The 19660-nt window shown below is 38.4% G+C and overlaps 1 protein-coding gene across 1 annotated transcript; it reads left to right on the top strand.

The window, feature by feature from the left end:
• Positions 1-207: 207 nt before the first annotated feature.
• DXR (1-deoxy-D-xylulose 5-phosphate reductoisomerase) lies at positions 208-18425 on the top strand. The gene is made up of 12 exons (XM_088982111.1): positions 208-524; positions 1760-1941; positions 2210-2296; positions 2407-2532; positions 2628-2690; positions 12895-13044; positions 13292-13359; positions 13842-13953; positions 14069-14173; positions 14398-14519; positions 16120-16266; positions 18037-18425. Exons 1-12 carry the CDS (start codon positions 440-442, stop codon positions 18203-18205), a joined length of 1416 nt encoding a protein of 471 aa, XP_088838237.1. The 5' UTR covers positions 208-439; the 3' UTR covers positions 18206-18425.
• The last annotated feature ends 1235 nt before the right edge of the window (positions 18426-19660 follow it).

Below are 19660 nucleotides of genomic sequence, written 5' to 3'. Positions count from 1 at the left end.
TCCGGTCTCTATCTTTAGTGGTATGTGAATGATATGGTACCTGACCACTTTAATACTTTTAACCAATTAATTATCAGAAACCCACGTGAATTCGAATGAACCCGTTGATTCTTGATTGATGATACCGGTTGACGGTTGTTTTTGGTTATCAGTTTTTTAAGGTACCATACTCGGGCTATATTTTATTTCGTAAACGGCTGTCAGCCTGTCACACTTAGAAAAAAGGCTTTCCCAGGTATAAAATCCAAAAACAAGATCACTATACTCCACGAGACTGGTTTATTGCAGCCCCCCCGTCTTATCTTCTTGACTCCTCCCAGCTTTTAATACAAATTGTTTCTTCAATCCCGAAAGAACGTTTACTAATCCTTTTTTTTTTGGGTTTTTTTAAAATTTTTCGAATTTTCTCATCATTTGTTGGTATTCTTGTTGAACGGTGATGGCTCTGAAATTTCCGTCTCCCACAGAAATCGGGGGCATTTCTTTCTTGGACTCCAGTAAAGCCGACCTTTTCAAACATAAAGGTCCAATCTGTTCTCCCTCCCTCCTTTTTCATGCATTTTCCACTTTCTTTCAACGCTTCTTTTGTTGTCATTTTCACATATTCCTCCTCCCCCTTTTTAAGAGTTTTTTTTTTTTTTTTTTCCGGATTGACTGGCTTGATTTTAAGTTCATTACTTTTGTTACTAGAATGATTTATCGACTGATTCAAACGGTCTGTGCCGATTTCCCGATCGTAATTTACACAAAAATGGACTTTCTCTGATTTTCAAGTTAATTTCGGCTTTGTTTGTTGCCGTAGTGAAGTAATTTATATATCAAGTGAAACAGATGACAGCTGAGTTTCTTGTATTTATTTTTGCTTTATAATGTCATAAAATAATGGAGTTTTCTAGCTCTAAGTTTTAAATCGTTACTGGTTTCATGTTTTTTTTTTTCTTGTAATGTTTGAATTATGCTGTTCTGGATGATTATCTTCTTGTAGTTTTCGTCATTTATGCATTTTATTCAGAATTTGAGATAAACAAATTGTATTCTATTTGGTTCTGTAACTTTATTTTGGGAAATATGAGTTGTAGTGTGATACGAGAATTGAAGTATAATAAAATACATCTTCACTTTGTTTTAGCTCTATGTTATGTTAATTTATCTATCAATTCACAAACACGATTTCCAATTGCTTTCCTCCTACAGGGTATTTGTAGTAGTAGAAGATTTTCTGCTGCTTTGAAGTGGAAGTCTAATGTTTAAGTTCTTTATGTCAGATGTACTGCTATTGAAGTATAATAAAATACATCTTCACTTTGTTTTAGCTCTATGTTATGTTAATTTATCTATCAATTCACAAACACGATTTCCAATTGCTTTCCTCCTACAGGGTATTTGTAGTAGTAGAAGATTTTCTGCTGCTTTGAAGTGGAAGTCTAATGTTTAAGTTCTTTATGTCAGATGTACTGCTATTGAAGTATAATAAAATACATCTTCACTTTGTTTTATCTCTATGTTATGTTAATTAACCTATCAATTCACAAACACGATTTCCAATTGCTTTCCTCCTACAGGGTATTTGTAGTAGTAGAAGATTTTCTGCTGCTTTGAAGTGGAAGTCTAATGTTTAAGTTCTTTATGTCAGATGTACTGCTTTTTAATTGGCAATACCGTTTTTTTTCCTTTTCACATTCATTATGTCTTATGGTATGATGTTGTAGAGAGGACTAATATTTGTGTTTTTTTTTTTTTTTTTCTCGGGGAAGTTCAGGGGGATTTACTTTGAAGAGGAAGGAGAATAGAGTAACATTTGGAAGAAGAGCCCATTGTTCAGCACAGGCACCACCTCCTCCAGCTTGGCCGGGACGGGCTGTTCCAGAGCCAGGACGTAAGAGTTGGGATGGTCCGAAACCCATCTCTATCATTGGATCCACAGGTTCCATTGGAACTCAGGTATCACATTTATAAAAAGAATTTCTTATATCTGGGCTTTTGTTATCTTTCGACAAGCTGCTATTTTTTTTTTCAGATAGAATAGCGCTCTATTGACCTAATTCCGTCACTCTTAGTGCTATCTATTTTCTCCCCATGGTAGAAAAGCCGTCTTGCTTTTGTTTTTTTCCCAATGCAAATTGATTCCAGATAACCTGATTTTTTTGCCTTATTATTTTTTTTTTACTTCTTCAGTTTCTTAGACAACTTTGTGATTTGGTACTTTCAGACTCTGGATATTGTTGCAGAAAACCCAGACAAGTTCAGAGTTGTGGCATTGGCAGCTGGTTCCAATGTGACTCTTCTTGCTGATCAGGTGATCATAAGATCTTCTAACATAAAGGATACAAACTGTCAGCAGTTTGGTTGTTGTTTAAATTCAAGGGAGTCTCTGGGTATTCAATGCATAAAAGTAATTTGTGGCAGGTGAAAAGATTCAAACCTAAGTTGGTTTCTGTTAGAAATGAATCATTGCTTGATGAACTCAAAGAAGCCTTGTCCGGTGCTGAGCATAAACCTGAAATAATTCCTGGAGAACAAGGTCTCATAGAGGTCAGCTGTTATCTAACTTCTCTTGAGGATTGAGCCATTTGGATGATAAATGTTTATCTCATTTCTTCATTAACATTTCCTTAGTTTACCTTCAGGTTGCTCGCCATCCAGATGCTGTCACAGTAGTAACCGGAATAGTAGGTTGTGCAGGGCTGAAGGTAAAAACTGAAGTTCTTTTGTCTAATAGTTGTTATTTTTGTTTCTTTCTCCTTGGAGCGTTAAGCATAAAACTTTTAAAACTTATTTGGAACATTATCATAGGGTGAGATGTGAGGTGGTAATTAGATGTAAAAAACTAGGAGGTCTTGGGATTGGAGACATCAAGAAAAGGCATATGGTGTTGTTGGGAAAATGGTTGTGGAGGTTCACAGTGGAAAAGGAAAAATTGTGGACAAAGATCGTGAGTAGCATACATGGGTTGGAAGACAACGGCTGGGATTTTGGAATTGTGGCAAGGGCTACAGCTGCTTCTCCGTGGAAATCCATCCATGATCTACTTCTAGTTTTCTCCCCTTGGATCAGGTATGATGTTAACTCTGGCAATCGAATAAAATTTTGGGAACATCTTTGGGTTGGGGTTTCACCTCTGAAGGACCAGTTTCCTTCCTTGTATGCTCTGTCAGATTTGAAAAATGAACCTATCTCTTCTTTTTTCGTTCCTTCAGACCCCACTTCTGGTTTTGGGTGGAACCTCGGTCTGCAAAGGGCAATTAGGGATACAAATGTGGACAACCTCTTACCTTTATTAGCCATCCTTGAGAATATCTTCCTTGATCCTAATAGGGAAGACACCAGAATTTTGATCCCTTCTACTTCAGGAACCTTCTCTTGTGCTTCGTTTTTTGAAACCTTAACTCAGCCATCTGTCCCTTATGGTGTGTCTTTTCCGATTAAGGAATTTTGGAGCAAGCCCATTCTTCCTCGGATTGGGTTTTTTTGTTGGGAAATTTTCCCGGAAAGAATAAATACAAATGATCTACTTCAGAAAAAGAGACCCAATTCTTGTTTACTTCCTAATAGATGCTCTCTCTGTAAAGATGTTGGGGAATCCGGTTACCACCTTTTGGTCTCTTGTAAAGTTACTAAAACTGTTTGGGAGTGGGTACTTTCTCGCTTTGGGTGTAGTTGGAACCCTCCTGAGAGTGTCCAAGGTTTGTTCTCCCCTTCGTTTTTCAGATGGCCTAAGAAGCGAGGGAAGATGATGTGGAGGAGTATTAGGGCAGCCATGTGTTGGTCACTATGGGAGGAAAGAAACTCTCGAATATTTTTAGAAAAGGAAAGATCCCTGGAAGAACTATTAGACCTAATACTTTTAAGGGCTGCCCACTGGCTAAAAACTATGGAACTGTTTTTAGACTTTCCTATTGCTGACCTGTTAAGAAATTGGAAAGAGATAGCAACCTCTACTCTATATAAGAGGACTCTTAGTCCCTTGTGGTCCCCTCCTCCCTTCGGATTTATAAAAGTGAATTTTGACGGCAATAGCATAAGGAATCCAGGGCCCTCTGGGATTAGGGGAGTTTTCAGGAATGAAGAAGGGATTGTTATTGCTCTGTTCTCAGGCCCTATTGGAGAAGGAGACTCTATTAGGGATGAGATCCTTGTAGCTTTGGAAGGGGTTCAAAGAGCAAGGGAACTAAATACCAGTCGGATGATTTTGGAAGGTGATTCAAAGGTGGTGATTAGCTAGTTGAAGAAAGAGGACAATGGCTTGTGGAGTTACAATAATGAAAAGAAAAAATTCTTATGGCTATGTAGAGGCATAGAGATACAATACAGCTGGGTGAAAAGGACTACTAATTCTTTTGCAGATGGGTTGGCCAAGCAAGGGGTGAATAGGGAGGCTATTTTTTGGGCTATTTTTTAATCTTCTTTCATTGTAATTTTTTGATGGGGAGATAAGACTCTTTATCTCCCCCTTTTTTGTACTTAAGGCTTCTTAATTCTTAATAAAGTTTCTGTTATTGATAAAAAAAAAAAAACATTATCATGGAATTCTTCTGAAGTGGAAATGCATAGCAACTAACAATTGTTCTCTGCTACCTGAGAAAGTAGCCTTCAGAAAAGAAACTTGTTTGTTGGAAGGTTGTAGCTGCAGTAGTAGAAGAGAGGTGAAGGCAAACAAGTGCTGAGAATGTCGAACTAAGTAACCCAGTCGACAATACTATTATTTATAGTAGAGTACAATGCAGCATTACATGAAATGTCTGGAATGCCCTTGATTAGTGATGGGACACCCAGACTGCTTAAAACACTAAACAGATTTAGGCCCAATAACAAAGGCCCTGTACTTGACAGCTTAAAGCCCAATACTAACTAACATGTACACTTATCAGCTGAACCAACAATACATAAAATCAGTCAACTTAACACTCCCCCCCAAGTTAAGCATGGATGTCAGTCATGTTTAGCTTGCCAAGAAGGTCCAAGAATTTTTTTGCAGCCAACCCTTTAGTCAGCAAATTTGCAATCTGCATCTCGGATGGAGTATAAGGAATGCAGAGTTCTCCTGAGACTATTATCTCTCTAACAAAATGTCGATCAATCTCAATATGTTTTGTCCTGTCATGTTGCACTGGGTTATTTGCAATGTTGATGGCAGCCTTGTTGTCACAGTACAGCCTGAGAGGACCCCCAGCTTTTATGCCAAGCTCACCAAGAAGGGTCCTAAGCCACAGAAGTTCAGCAACACCATGAGCCATAGCTCGATATTCAGCCTCCGCACTTGATCTAGCAACCACATTCTGCTTCTTACTCCGCCATGTAACCAGGTTCCCTCCAACAAATGTACAATATCCTGAAGTTGATTTTCTATCCCCAGCAGAACCGACCCAATCTGCATCAGTATAAGCTTCAATTTCAATTTTATTGTGTTTTCTGAACAGAATTCCCTTTTCTAGGCAAGTCTTCAAGTACCTGAGAATCCTTTCAACTGCTCTCATATGAGGGATCTTTGGAGAGTACATGAATTGACTGACAACATGCACAACATAAGCAATATCTGGTCGGGTGAGAGATAGATATATCAGCTTCCCTACCAATTTTTGGTATCTCTCTTTATCACAATAGTCCTCCCCTACTGATTTCTGTAGACCATGGTTCTGTTCTATTAGAGTATCTGTTGGTCTACACCCTATCATGCCTGTCTCTTCTAGGAGGTCAAGTACATATCTCCGCTGACATATATAGATCCCCTCTCTTGACCTAGCAACTTCAATCCCAATAAAGTATCTCAAATGGCCCAAGTCTTTGATCTCAAATTCAGAAGCTAAAAACTCCTTTAGTCTTTTGATCTCTTCCAGGTCATTCCTAGTAATCACCATATCATCTACATAAACAATGAGTGCTGTAAGTTTGCTATCTTGTCTTCTTATGAACAAGGTATGGTCTGCAACACTCTGAGTGTACCCCACTTTCTTCATGGCCCCACAAAGCCTCTCAAACCATGCACGAGGAGACTGTTTTAGGCCATATAATGCTTTTCTCAATTTACACACATTTCTATCAAAGTCATAGCCTGGTGGAGGGTCCATAAATACCTCTTCATGAAGATCACCATTTAGGAAGGCATTCTTCACATCCAGCTGATGGAGTTCCCATGAAAAATTTGTTGCTAATGACAGTAAAACACGAATTGTGTTGAGCTTCGCTACTGGAACAAAGGTTTTTTTGTAGTCAATCCCTTCCTTTTGAGTAAACCCCTTTGCCACAAGCCAGGCTTTGTACCTTTCAATGGACCCGTCCTCCCTATGCTTTACAGTGAACACCCACTTGCACCCGACAATGCTCTTCCCTTCTGGCAGATCCACTAATTCCTAGGTCCTTGCTTTCATTAAAGCTTTCATCTCTTCATTCATAGCTTCTTTCCACCTTGGGTCAGACACAACTTCTGAGTACCTAGAAGAAACATGTATAGAGGAAAGAGCAAACACAAAGGAGTGATAGGATGGAGATAAACATGAGTAAGAAACAAAATCAGCAATGGGGTGCCGAGTAGTACAAGAACGGATAGACTTACGAAGAACAATAGGAAGATCCAAATCAGAAGTATGTGTGTTGGGATTACCTTGGATTGCGGAGACAGATTGATCCGAGTCCAACTAGTTGCTATCATGAGTTTGATGGCTCTTTTTCCTTTTGTTGTAGGTGATTCTTATATCTTTCTGTTGCTTACTAGAGCCCTCAGGAACATCTGCAGTATCAAGAGAGATAACATGCACAGTGGGAACCTCACTAGGTTCACCCGTGATGCCACAACTTGGAGGAGTAGAAGGAGAGGATGGAAGGCCCGGGGCAGATAGGGGAACAAAAAAGAAGGGATAATAAGAATCCTCTTCCATCCCACTAGTCTCCCCCTGAAGAGGATTCTGGGATGACTGAAAGTAGGGTTGAGACTGAAAAAAGACCACATCTCTGGTGACATACTTTCTTTTGGTGGCAGGACCATAACACTTGTAACCCTTTTGTGTAGGACAGTACCACAAAAAAATTCCTTTCATGGCCGTAGGATCCAACTTGGTCTTCTTTGGATGCTTTACATGTATAAAACATACACAACCAAAAACCCTAGGAGGAAGAAGAAAGTCTGGAAGGGTAGGACAAAGAACAGAGAAAGGGGTTCTCATACCCAACTCCTTAGATGGCATCCGATTTATCAGATATGATGTAGTAAGTACTGCTTGAGACCAGTAGTGCTTGGGGACCTTGTGCTGGAATAGTAAGGCTTGAGCTGTCTCTAATAGATGTCTATTCTTGTGCTCAACAACCCCATTCTGTTGAGGGGTATTAGCACAAGATGATTCATGTAGCATGCCAGCATCTTCCACGAACAAGTTCAAGGATTTTCAAAATATTCACCAGCATTATCTGATTGGAATTGCTTAATCTTCTTGTTAAATCATGTTTCAATCATTTTGCAAAATGCCATGGTTATCCGTGGCAATTCATCTCGTCCTTTTAACAGGTAGATCCATGTGCATCGAGAATAGTGGTCAATAAAACTGGTAAAGTAACGAAAGCCATCAATAGAAACAATAGGTGAAGGGCCCCAAACATCAGAATGAACCAAATCAAAAGGAGCTTGAATTTCATTACTGGAAACTGGATAAACAGTTCTACATTGTTTTGACAGTTGACATACTTCATAGACTAAACCCTGACTTGAAATGTCCTTAAACAATTCGGGAAACAACACTTCCAATAAAGAGAAAGGTAAATGACCTATGCAACCTAGCTATTGACTCCACATTCTCCGGACCACTAGCAGCAGATGCTTGTAAGGCTGAACCGATGTCTGCATCAAAATAGTAGAGGCCTCCATACTCATGACCGCTCCCAATCGTTCTCCTCATCAATCTGTCCTAAAAAACACAATGAGTAAGAAAAAAATTATGTTGCAGTTCAAATTTTTGGTAAGTTTTGAAACAGACAAAAGATTTGAGGTAAGACTAGGAACATGCAGAACTGATTTAAGAGAGAGGTCCTTGCTTAGGTCAACCACCCCTTTGCTAGAGATGGTGGAGAAAGACCCGTCAACAACTCTCATCTTATCCTGACCAGACAACAAGTGATATGAAGAGAATAAGGGGGACATATGTGTCATGTGGTCAGTTGCACCGGAATCAATAACCCAAGTAGTAGAGTCAATAGGACTAGTTGCACTAAAGGCAGAGACTATACCTGATCTGGCAAGAGAGGTGGAAGCAAAAGAGTTACTCCTTAGACGGGCTAAAGCCTGGCTAAGGACCTCTACCTCATCAGTAGTGAAGCCCAAGGTACTGGCTCCGGAGGAATTAGCAACCTGCCCCATGGAAGAAGAAGCCACTGTTGGTATACTCTGTGAGCTATCACCATTGTTACTAGTGACGAGGTTCCCACTTGCCGCTTGACCCTTTTGTTGCTTCTTGTCTTTTCTCAATGCAGCTGGCTTCAGGTGAGGATACAAGACCCAACACATTTCTTTTACATGTCTTTCACCTCCACAACGAGTGCACTTAAGATGCCTTTTGTCTGGATGTCTGTTCCCCTTTTGATTTGTAGAAATCGGGGCTGAATGTTTTACAGATTGTTCAGTTGGATGCATCTGAGTGTTAACTTGCATCTCCTTTCTCCTGACCTCTTCATTCCTTACCAAATAATAAACATGATGTAACTCGGGCATTTCATCTCTTCGAAGAATTTGTGACCTTATGCCCTCATACACTGGGTCCAGGCCAGCCAAGAACTTAAAGGCTCTGCTCTCTTCAATCTGCTTATCATGTCTCTCCTTGTCCCTGGCATTCTCCCAATCCAGAATCAAGTGATGATCAAGTTCTTCCCACAGTCCTTCCAGAGTTGCAAAATATGTTGCAATTGTCATATCCCCTTGCCTTAAAGCAGCAATGTCTTGGTTCAACCTGTAAATTCTAGCATTGTTTTTCTTCTGTCCATAGGTTTTTGACACTTTTTCCCAAATCTTAGCTGCTATGGGAAAGTGTTGAACAGTCCTGGCAACTCGTGGAGTCATAGAAGCAAGCAGCCAGGACATAACTGTGGCATTCTCCTTGCGCCACACTGCAAACTCTACACTACCAACTTCGTGTTCCTTCTTCTTCCCATCTAAATAACCTGTGAGTTCATTGGAAGTAATAAAAAGCATTGCAGAAACAGACCACTCCTTGAAGTTGTATTCATCCAGCAACACACTTGTAATCTGCAAGCTGTGCAGATTCGGGTTCTCCAGATTTGAAGACCTCCCACTAGGTCTGTTATCCCTAGAAGAGACCTCTCCGGATATTGAAGACATCTTGGTTGCAGACTTTGTGTAGATAACACTGTTTCAGACTAGCCGAAGTGGTCACAGTTCTGAAGTGGACCAGTTACAGTAGTGAAGAAGGTTTTGACAGCTCGTAACACTGTTTCAGACTTGCCGAGACTGTCACAGTTCTGAAATGGTCCAGTTACAACAGCAAGAAGTATTCTGTGAGCTAGTAACTGACCTGAAATTGAGAGCTCTCCACTACTGCACCATGCAAACTTCTCTTGGGCTCACCCCTACGACTAATACTAGGACTGCTGAAATCAGTCCTCAACCTAGGTCTGTCCTATACAGACCTCTCTTAGCAGCCGAATGGCTACTAACTACTAGGAGCAGTCTAGTAGGACATCAATTTCTGGGTCTTACTTCCCTTGTGCCCTACAACCAAGGGAAACCCTAGGTTCGAACCTTGTTCTGTTCTACAGCAACCCTAGGGTTTCTCCGCAGCAACCAGGATAAAAGAAATGAGAGAAAGAAAGCAAGAGAGAAGAGTTGGCGTCGGCTGTAACCAGAAGATCGCTCAATGCTCTGATACCATGTTTGCTGGAAGGTTGTAGCTGAAGTAGTAGAAGAGAGGTGAAGGCAAACAAGTGCTGAGAATGTCGAACTAAGTAACCCAGTCGACAGTACTAATATTTATAGTAGAGTACAATGCAGTGTTACATGAAATGTCTGGAATGCCCCTGATTAGTGATGGGACACCCAGACTGCTTAAAACACTAAACAGACTTAGGCCCAATAACAAAAGCCCAATACTTAACAGCTTAAAGCCCAATACTAACTAACATGTACACTTATCAGCCGAACCAACAATACATAAAATCAGTCAACTTAACAAAACTAAGATTGTTTTATCATGTGTAAGGCCAATAACCACATCAGAAATTGAGATGGTTTTTCCATGTTTGCATTAGAGAGACAATGGGTGTAGCAGTAAGAAGGGGTGATTTGGTGCAAGTTGAGGGTTGTTCTAAAGTGCTAGGAAGAGGCTGAAAAGACGTGAATTGAAGTAGTTACAAAGGGTGTGAGGAATCATAACTCAACAAAAGATATGGCCCTTAACAGAGTAAGGTAATAAAAGGATTTATGTAGCAAACTAGATAGTTTGGAGCTATGTTACCCGGATATGGAAAGGACAGAGCTGGACACAATATTGGATATGAAATTTACACTAAAAATTAAAGTAACTGACATGATATGACACCCTTGTACAGGTATCCGGGTATCATTTATTGGCAGAAAGCTTTGTTGAATTAAGTTGGGTATTATTGTTAATACAGAATATTTCGCCTGTTTTCTTTCACATATTATAGTTACTAGAGAAACATTTTCTTAGGTCCTAATAAAAGTTTAGAAAAGATTGGGATAAAATAAAAAAATTGCAAACATGACAAAGATGCAACCTGTTACATTGTCCCTTAGCATACAAAATGGGATTCATCAGTTTTAACATGATAAATTGTCCAAATGTCCATACATGTACACTGCAATTTTGTATGACTACAGGTATCATGGAATGCTTCTGAGGTATTCCTAGATACAATAGCTGCATTGGGTCATAATCCATGTGAGTTTAGTTCTGTTTCTTCTGAATCAGGAATTCTTCACCCCCTATTCACCTTAAATTGGACCTACTTGATTTATCTGGATCACATGATTTCCAGAATGTGCCCTCCAAACCATGTTGGTAAGGACTATTACTGCTGTCTGACCAAGCAATCTAAAGTGTGAGAAATGAACATGGTTACAACAAAATGATGGCAAACACGTTCATGTATATCTATGCTCTTATGAATCTGCAGGCTGTGACCATGATTCATAGTTGTACACAGTACTTTTGTGGTAGTGACTCAGTCTACAAATTGAATGAGACATGTTTTGATGGGCAGAGATCAACTGAAATCCTACAATAATGCAAATTTGCAAACTGTCTTGTAATTTTTGTCGTTGCAAGTTACAATGTTCTATAAAGCAAACTGGCAAATGCATAGAATGGTAGCTTCCCATTCATCTTTACCTTTGTTACCACTTACCAGAAGTGACAGATAGGCGGAGATGTTCCAGAGGCCCAAGTGGGGATTATCTGGAGGAAAAGGAATGGGCACTTATACTGGAAATGAGACAATTGGGTATAGCAGCAAGGTGAGGGTCAATCTGTTTCTTCTCAGCACTGAACCTGCATAGTCAACTCTTTTCATGGTCTTAGAAGTAGGATCATGAGGATATGATCAGCAGGCCCAAGAACCCAACAATCAATTCACAGTCCCAAGCTTTTCTCTGTAAGAACCAGAGCCTTGTTTCCTTACCTTCAATCTATTAACCTTGAACCACAATCCTTGGTTTTTCTATCATTTATCAAAGATCACCAAAGGCCAAACCATCTACTTACAAATCCTAAAAGCTCTCGTCTGCAAAGTTTTTCAAAGTTCTATTGTTAATACCAATATTCCTTTTCTCTGGTTTGTCTGACAGACTTTCTCACAAGAGTCATAAGAGATTCTCCTTTAAGGCTGAAACTGTTAGCTCGATACTTTTCAATAGAGAATTGATAAAGTAGATGTGTCTCGGTGATGGTTGTAGGCCCATGTATGAGAATGCTGTACTGGAACCTTCAGTCTCAGTCAGAATTCCCATCAAATAAATCTTTCAGATTGAAAGTCTCAACCTATGGTTTTAACCTATGGAAGAAAGCGTGTATTATCTTCCTGAGAATGACATCATCATGAATCATTTCCAAGTTAACATGGAATGCAACAATTATCAGACAGACCCATTTATTGCAGCTTGCATACTTCCTGCCAGTGTTGTATATCTGTGGCCAAATCTGACAGAAGTGTTGATAAATGCTATAATGCCATTAAAAACCTTTTATTATCAACAGACAAGTTTGATTAGGTGTCAAAGATTTAGGGATTATTTACTTTCTCTCATAACATGTGAGTAATCAATAACTGATAACAGGATCCAGAAATCTTTGTGCTAGAGTTCCTTTTCTTAATTAATTTATTCACTATCAAAATATAAAGGAATACACGCTTGAACCTCTTTGGGAACTTCAAACATTGTGGGCTTCTGAATCTTGCAAGCATCCATTTTTAGATGGTAAGGCAGTGATCCAGAACAACCTTTGGTTAGCTTGTTCTCTTGGACCCTTTTGTTTTCTCTGCAGTGACCACAATGACCCCCCTTCCCCCAGTGCTTCTCAACACACACATACCTACTATGATATTCCCCCTCCTCTCATGTAACATCTTATCATGCTTGCCTGCAGGCGATGCACTGTAAAATTATCCCAAATTAACTTCTGGCCTATGCTTCGTTCATGATTTACATCATAATCTTCTTAGTTATATATTGTCACCTTATTTGCTCTTGTAAATGTAAAAAAAAAAAAAATCGTCACATTTTTTCACTACAAAAGAGATATGATATTTTGAATTTTGATATATTCCTTTACTTTCAGTAAAAGTGGCTGTAGTCACACGAGAAATGCAATATTCTGAATTTTATACATTTCTTTACTTTGTGTCATATCAGAAGATTGACTGTTTCCTTGTATTTTGTAGCCTACAGTAGCTGCAATAGAAGCAGGAAAGGATATAGCACTGGCAAATAAAGAGACCCTGATTGCTGGGGGCCCTTTTGTTCTCCCTTTAGCACACAAGCATAATGTAAAAATACTTCCTGCTGATTCAGAACATTCTGCCATATTTCAGGTAAGCAGGTCATTTTTTTTTTTAAAATTTATTTGAACACTGCCATATCTGAAACTTTTGATTCTCATCCTACCAACTACAGATGACTTAGTGGGATATTTCTAGTTCATCACTTGCTTCATTGTTTTCATCAACTTGAAAAGACGTATTTCCATGTTTGTTTTATCCTTCAACCTTTTCATTACTTTCTAAGCATTCTTTCATTAATACTGATTAGAGAAGTTGAGAGAGATCTTCCTGTCTCCAGTGTATCCAGGGTTTGCCAGAGGGTGCACTGAGGCGTATCCTTTTGACAGCATCAGGAGGGGCTTTCAGGTGTGAACACAGAAAACTGAAGATGCTTTTATGGTTAAATATGTCTACAAAAATATTGAATACCAGTACTTGCATTAATCTAAAATGGGCTCAAACCAGCTATGTTGTTTATTCCCATGTTTTTTTTTTCTCCCAAATGCAGGAGGCTAGAATGACAAAATTTGATCTTACCTTTGAAGTTGCTCCTGATTGCTGATCCCCCAACCCCCAATAGACAGACAAAGAAATTTTCAAAATGTCCCATGAATCCACAGTTTGATACCTGAATCTTGCATTTCCGAACTTCATGAACTCCTTTTTCAGGGAAAAGATATTAAATTAATTGGGTCTATCTGGTTTTACTTTGTCTTCTATGTCCATATCTCTACTTTAACTTTGTTTTTCCTGTCTAATTTTGATATTCCATCTCATATTTACCCTTTGCTCACAATCCACCAGTATGAACTTGGAGCCTTACCATTTGACTGTGATTCCCCTGCTAGGGATTGGGCTGTTGAAAAACTGAAAGACGTGAAAGTTGCTGATGCTTTGAAGCACCCAAACTGGAATATGGGCAAGAAGATAACAGTGGACTCTGCTACCCTTTTCAATAAGGTTTCCCACTATAATTGTTGCTTTAAAGAATTTCCTATGCCTTGTCATGTTGTCTTCTTGATTTTCCCACTGAAATTGTTGTTTTAAAGAAATTTTTAATATATTATCTTAACAGGGTCTAGAAGTTATTGAAGCCCACTATCTATTTGGGGCTGAATATGACAATATTGAAATAGTGATTCATCCGCAATCTATCATACACTCAATGGTTGAAACACAGGTTCAAGTTCAACTTTCTTTTTATTTATTTTTCTTTTCCCTCATTCTATCATCTTGGCTGCTTATTGAATAAATTTTTTCTAAATTTCATTTTTTCAAGATGTGAAAAAGATTCCAGTGGCAGAAATTAAAATTGTGAATATCTTGTTAATTTGATTCTTCACATTCTAATACATGGTGGGTTGAGGTTCTTATATTATTCATTCTTTTAATGTTCGTTTTCAGGATTCATCTGTCTTGGCTCAGTTGGGTTGGCCCGATATGCGCTTGCCAATTATTTACACACTATCATGGCCAGACAGAATTTACTGTTCTGAGATAACTTGGCCTCGCCTTGATCTTTGCAAGTAAAATATTATGTTCTTTCTTTTCATCGTTTGCAAGTAGATATTCGTTCCTCTATGAATGTTCCATATTGCTATTCTTTCCATAGAGATACAGAAAATGCCACATTGTTTTTGCCGTAAAAGTTGGTCATTGTATAGTCATCTGTGGTCCTTGAGAAAAAGATGAAAGTAGGGAGATAATCTGCCAAATCATGGTTCTATTAATGCCGGAGAGAAAATCTGTTTAGATCATTTCATATTATATGGATAAAAATGCCCTTGTACTAGAAGGGACATTTTTTTTCTACCATAAGGTTAAGGTGGGAATGAAAAGTCAAAAACAGCTTCAAGAAATAAATTATAAATATGAGATGGTAAAACTGTATTTAGTGTTTATAAATGAAGTTTCTTTTATCAATTTCAGAATATATGTTTTGTAGATAAAATTAATGTTTTATTGTTAAGGGAATTTTGATAAAATCCCTATTTCTGTTTCTTCTGTTAACAAACTCCCTGTTGTTTTATGGTCAAAGGGGGTATAAATTATTAGATAAACCTGAGGGATGACATAAGTATTTGACAAAAAAAGGTAAGTACTAATACCTGTCCCTTCCATCTTTGTGGGAGCAGGCATGTACTCTGTATGATAATGAACATCTATAATTTGTCTGAGGACATAGCTCTTGATAGGGTGCAATGGCTGAACAGGATTCATGTAACTGGTCCCAAATGGTTGGAATATGGCTTTGTTGATTTGAGTTGTGTACACTCTTCCCCTCTTTCTACAAACTATTCTTTCACTATTCAAGAAAAGGAAAAAGATAAGAATGATTTTTATGCCTCTTTTCTTCTTTTTATTAGAGGTGGTGGCCATGGGGAGGTGTTCAGTTGGAGTTTGTCTTTTGTTAAACTGAGCAGGGACACGGAGTCTTACGGTTATGATACTGATTTAGCACCATCCATCAACTTCAGGCTCAAGTCAAGTTTGTTAATTTAGAAGTGTTTGGTGCTTCTAAAACATTAGGTCATGAGAATACCAAAAAAAATCCTATATTCATGAGAAAGAAAGGATAAGCTGAATTTCTTATAATTGGAGAAATGAATTGAAGGGCCACTACCCAATGCTAGTCCTAGCTATCTGGGGCTGGATATGGACCTTGGAATTTTCTTGCACAAGGTGGCAGCTCTCACATCTGAATTTGTGTTCTCAAAGTTGTCAGCCCTGGATTTTACCATTGTACCAATGAATGACCTTGAAGAAATGAGTAAGATTATTCATCATCTATAAAGATCTGCCAAACCAGTGGAAAATTTGGCTTGTTAAAGCTGTATAATGGGTTGCAAGTATTTTAGATTCACATCCTATCTCTGTCTAAACTTCCCAAGTTATGAACTTTAAGTATTGATGTTAACTGACTGACAAATCCAGTGTTGAACTTCATGCAGAGTAATGAATATTAGAGTTATTAAGTGGATTTATCTCAATGTTCTCTATTCTGTACTGATTCCAGAAGTAACATTTTTTCAATTTCTATTATGAAGTTAAAAATATTAGGCCAATACTAGTTTATCATTTTTTTTCCTTCAATGGATAAGATGAAATTTGAATTGGCTGATGCAGGCTGGGTTCTCTGACATTTAAAGCTCCTGATACTGTAAAATACCCATCCATGGATCTTGCATATGCTGCTGGACGGGCTGGGGGCACAATGACTGGAGTTCTTAGTGCAGCTAATGAGAAAGCCGTTGAGTTGTTCATTGATGAAAAGTAAATAAACATCCTCACTTTTCAACCGTCTTGGTTCTATCTCTTCCTCTGTTCTCTTTACCTGATCAAGTTATTCCTTTTTCTTTTTTGGGTAAATGATCAAGTTATTGCTTATGTCTCATTAGTAATGGCTGAAAAATCTAGAATCACATTCATGTCCTGAAGGGTCTGTAGACAAGTTTTCTAGGTTTCTGCTATAGCTGTAGAGGCCTGCCACTAGATATTTTAATCCTTGTATAGATATTTTGAAGAATTTGAAATTTCGTTATACTACTAGTTAAGCTCTCAATGTGCAAGGGTCTAATGGTTTTTTTTTATATGTTTTGAAAAGTTACAAACTAAAATTATAGTGTTTTTTGGCCTAAAATTATAATTATCCACCATAAAAGGTGTAGGAAAAAGGTGGTGTTTCAAATTTGAAGATAAGAAAGATAAATAATGTTGAAAGTAATAGCATTATGCTATTTACTTTTGGGGTAAATTGTTAGACAAGTTTATGAGGGTAATTAATTATTATAGTAATAAATGAAGTGGTATTTATGTATCATTCACTTAGTAGGATAAAAATGTCTAGGAGAATAAATTATACACGCACGCACACATTTGGTAAGGAGAATGAATAATTATATTACTAAGTTGGATGGGCAAACTTGTCCTTATTGCTGTTATTTATACAAGGCAATTAGCTTATCAGAAAGACATCCAAATAATTTTGACATCATTAGATTGTGTCATTCTTATCTTACATTCCATGTCATTTAGAGAAGTATGGGTGTCAAATAAGGACATCAAATGTAAATGATGAAAAAAACCAGCATATGGAAGTACCTGATGAGAAGGTATCACAATCTATACAGAGAAGCACATTATATTGAAGAGACTTGACATATTCAAAACCATGACATGTCATGTTACCGCATTCCTTCCCAGATTGTGGTGTCACATGTATATGTAGTAACCGATTTAGGATGCAAGTCATGGAGACTGGACACACAGAAATGCTATCATATTCGCATGCAAGTATGAATTTCTTTACCATGTCACAATACCTTTTTCCCTCTTCTTTCTTTTTCTTTTTTCTAAATTATTTTGTTGTGTTGTAGTTATCGACCATACATTTTGGAAATGTCATGAAACGACGCATTAAAAATCTTTCTAGATGATACTTGATTCTTTTTCTTAAGATAAGATTAGAAATTGACAACGATCTATCCATGAAGTTCTGCATGATCTGACAATCTTTGAGGGCTGAATTGGGCATGTTATGATCATTACTACTATATCTTTTTGGGTATTCCGCAGTACCTTAGGCTCAGTTTGGAAAGAGTACAAATACAAATATGTACAGTGCAAATACATACAAAATGATACAAAATACAAGGTTTTGCACTCTACATATTTGTATTTATACTCCTTCCAAACTCAGCCTAAGAACAGATAAAAAGGAAGGAGTTCAGCCTCCTGAAATGACTTGGATATCCTAGATTTATACTTGCTTAGTTGACAGCAACCTATTCCCTGTGATGGTTAGGTTGTTACTCGTAAGAAATTAAACCATCTTATTGATGCCAGAAATCTAAATTTCATGTGCACAGTGAAACTTCTCCAAGAGACCAAGACTACGGTTCTTGGATCCCCACCAATTCTGCAGTCAACAAGACACAGTTCACATATAATGTTGATCAATGCTGCAGGCTTCTTATGATGAGTATGGATAGGTGCTTCCTGTTATAATTCATCAGCTGATTGATATTGTATCTTTCTTTCCAGAATCAACTACCTCGATATTTTCAAGGTTGTGGAACTTACATGTGAGAAGCACCAGGCAGAATTAGTGGCCAACCCGTCACTTGAGGAGATAATACATTATGATTTGTGGGCTCGTGAATTTGCTGCTAGTTTACAAACATCATCCGGATTAAGTCCAGTCCTCGCATGATTCACAGCAAGCCTAGCTGGCTAAGACGATGTTTTGAAGGTGGAACCGGTATAGACCAGGTGGCGACGGGGCATCAACCACTGTATTATACTGATTACAAGGAATAATTAAGTTTTGATTCATCTTCATTTTCTTCTTCTAGAGAAGAGAAATGTATTTACTGGATCATGTATACGAGCAGAAGATTCATTGATGGCAATGAAAAGAGAAAATGAAGAAATATCGTGCAATTATATTAGATCTATTAGTGGAAACCTAATATCTAGGGATTGATTAATCTTATTAAGCAGTCTTTCTGCGATAAGCTCCAATTATAATATAATGGCTTATCTCTCTCTCTCTCTGGGGATGTTTCTGATATAATTACGTGACGCAGGCGAAGTGGATGGAGGTCCAATGCATGCAGACCACCACCCATGTCCCGGAAAAGTAGTGCCTCTTACGAACACAGCAGCCGAATGAACTGTATCTGTATGACTTTCCTCTGTTTTGTTTTGTTTTTGTTTTTGTAGGTGGTGGTGTTGGTGGAGGGATTTTTTTTGGTCAATAATGGTGGAGGGATTCTGGTATAGTTGGGATCTGCTCCTCACGGAGCGCTCTCAAACAACCTCACAGTATGCTCCAGCCGCACATTGGAATATTTCCCGCACAAATGTTATTATTCATGCCTTTATGGGAGATATTCCCAATACATTGTGGTAATTGGGATGTCCTCAGAGCGTGCCTCACACTGACCTTACAGCCACATCCCACCCTGTATTGGGAACATCTCCCCTGAATAACAAATACAAGTATGGGAGATGTTCCTGATGTGCTACCAATACACGCGAGGTCGGTGTGAGGTGTGCACTGAGGAGCAGATCTGGACTCACATGGTGGGATGTGGCTGTGAGGAGCAAATCCCAATTCCTGGTATTAATCTTTTCTTGGCACGTGTGCACACACACGCACGTCACATGGGCACTCCGGTCCTCTTACCCACAAACTTTCCCCACGGCTCTACTCACATGATACTACTGCCTTGTATTAGGAACATCTCCCTATGAATAACAAATTCCTAATACATTGTAGGTAGGGATGTGGAAAGAGTTAAACGGTAGATGATCCAAGCTCAGCCATAAAAGGAGGCTTGTCTATTGAAGGTCAGTCCACCAGAAATTTCTTACCCTCCTTGCTGAATTTTCCTCAACTGTCAAGAAGAGTGTGGACTAAATTGGACAGATCGTATCAGTTTATCATGCTGATTGCCGAGTTGATGCATTTAGACAAAATTCGACGAGGAATTCTAGCAGATTATTATTAGAAAGGTAAATTTTTTAAACTACCTTTATGGTTAAGCTAATTGATTAACTCTACTGATAATCAATTAGATGAATTTTTATCAAAATTTATAGACCCTCCTTGCTGAATTTTCCTCAACTGTCAAGAAGAGTGTGGACTAAATTGGACAGATCG

Source organism: Nelumbo lutea, chromosome 4 (genome assembly GCF_056320005.1).
Source record: "Nelumbo lutea isolate HS-2025 chromosome 4, American lotus-T2T, whole genome shotgun sequence".
Classification (NCBI taxonomy): Eukaryota; Viridiplantae; Streptophyta; class Magnoliopsida; order Proteales; family Nelumbonaceae; genus Nelumbo; species Nelumbo lutea.
Note: the sequence above shows the minus strand (reverse complement) of the source record. Positions and strands in the feature narration are given on the sequence as shown.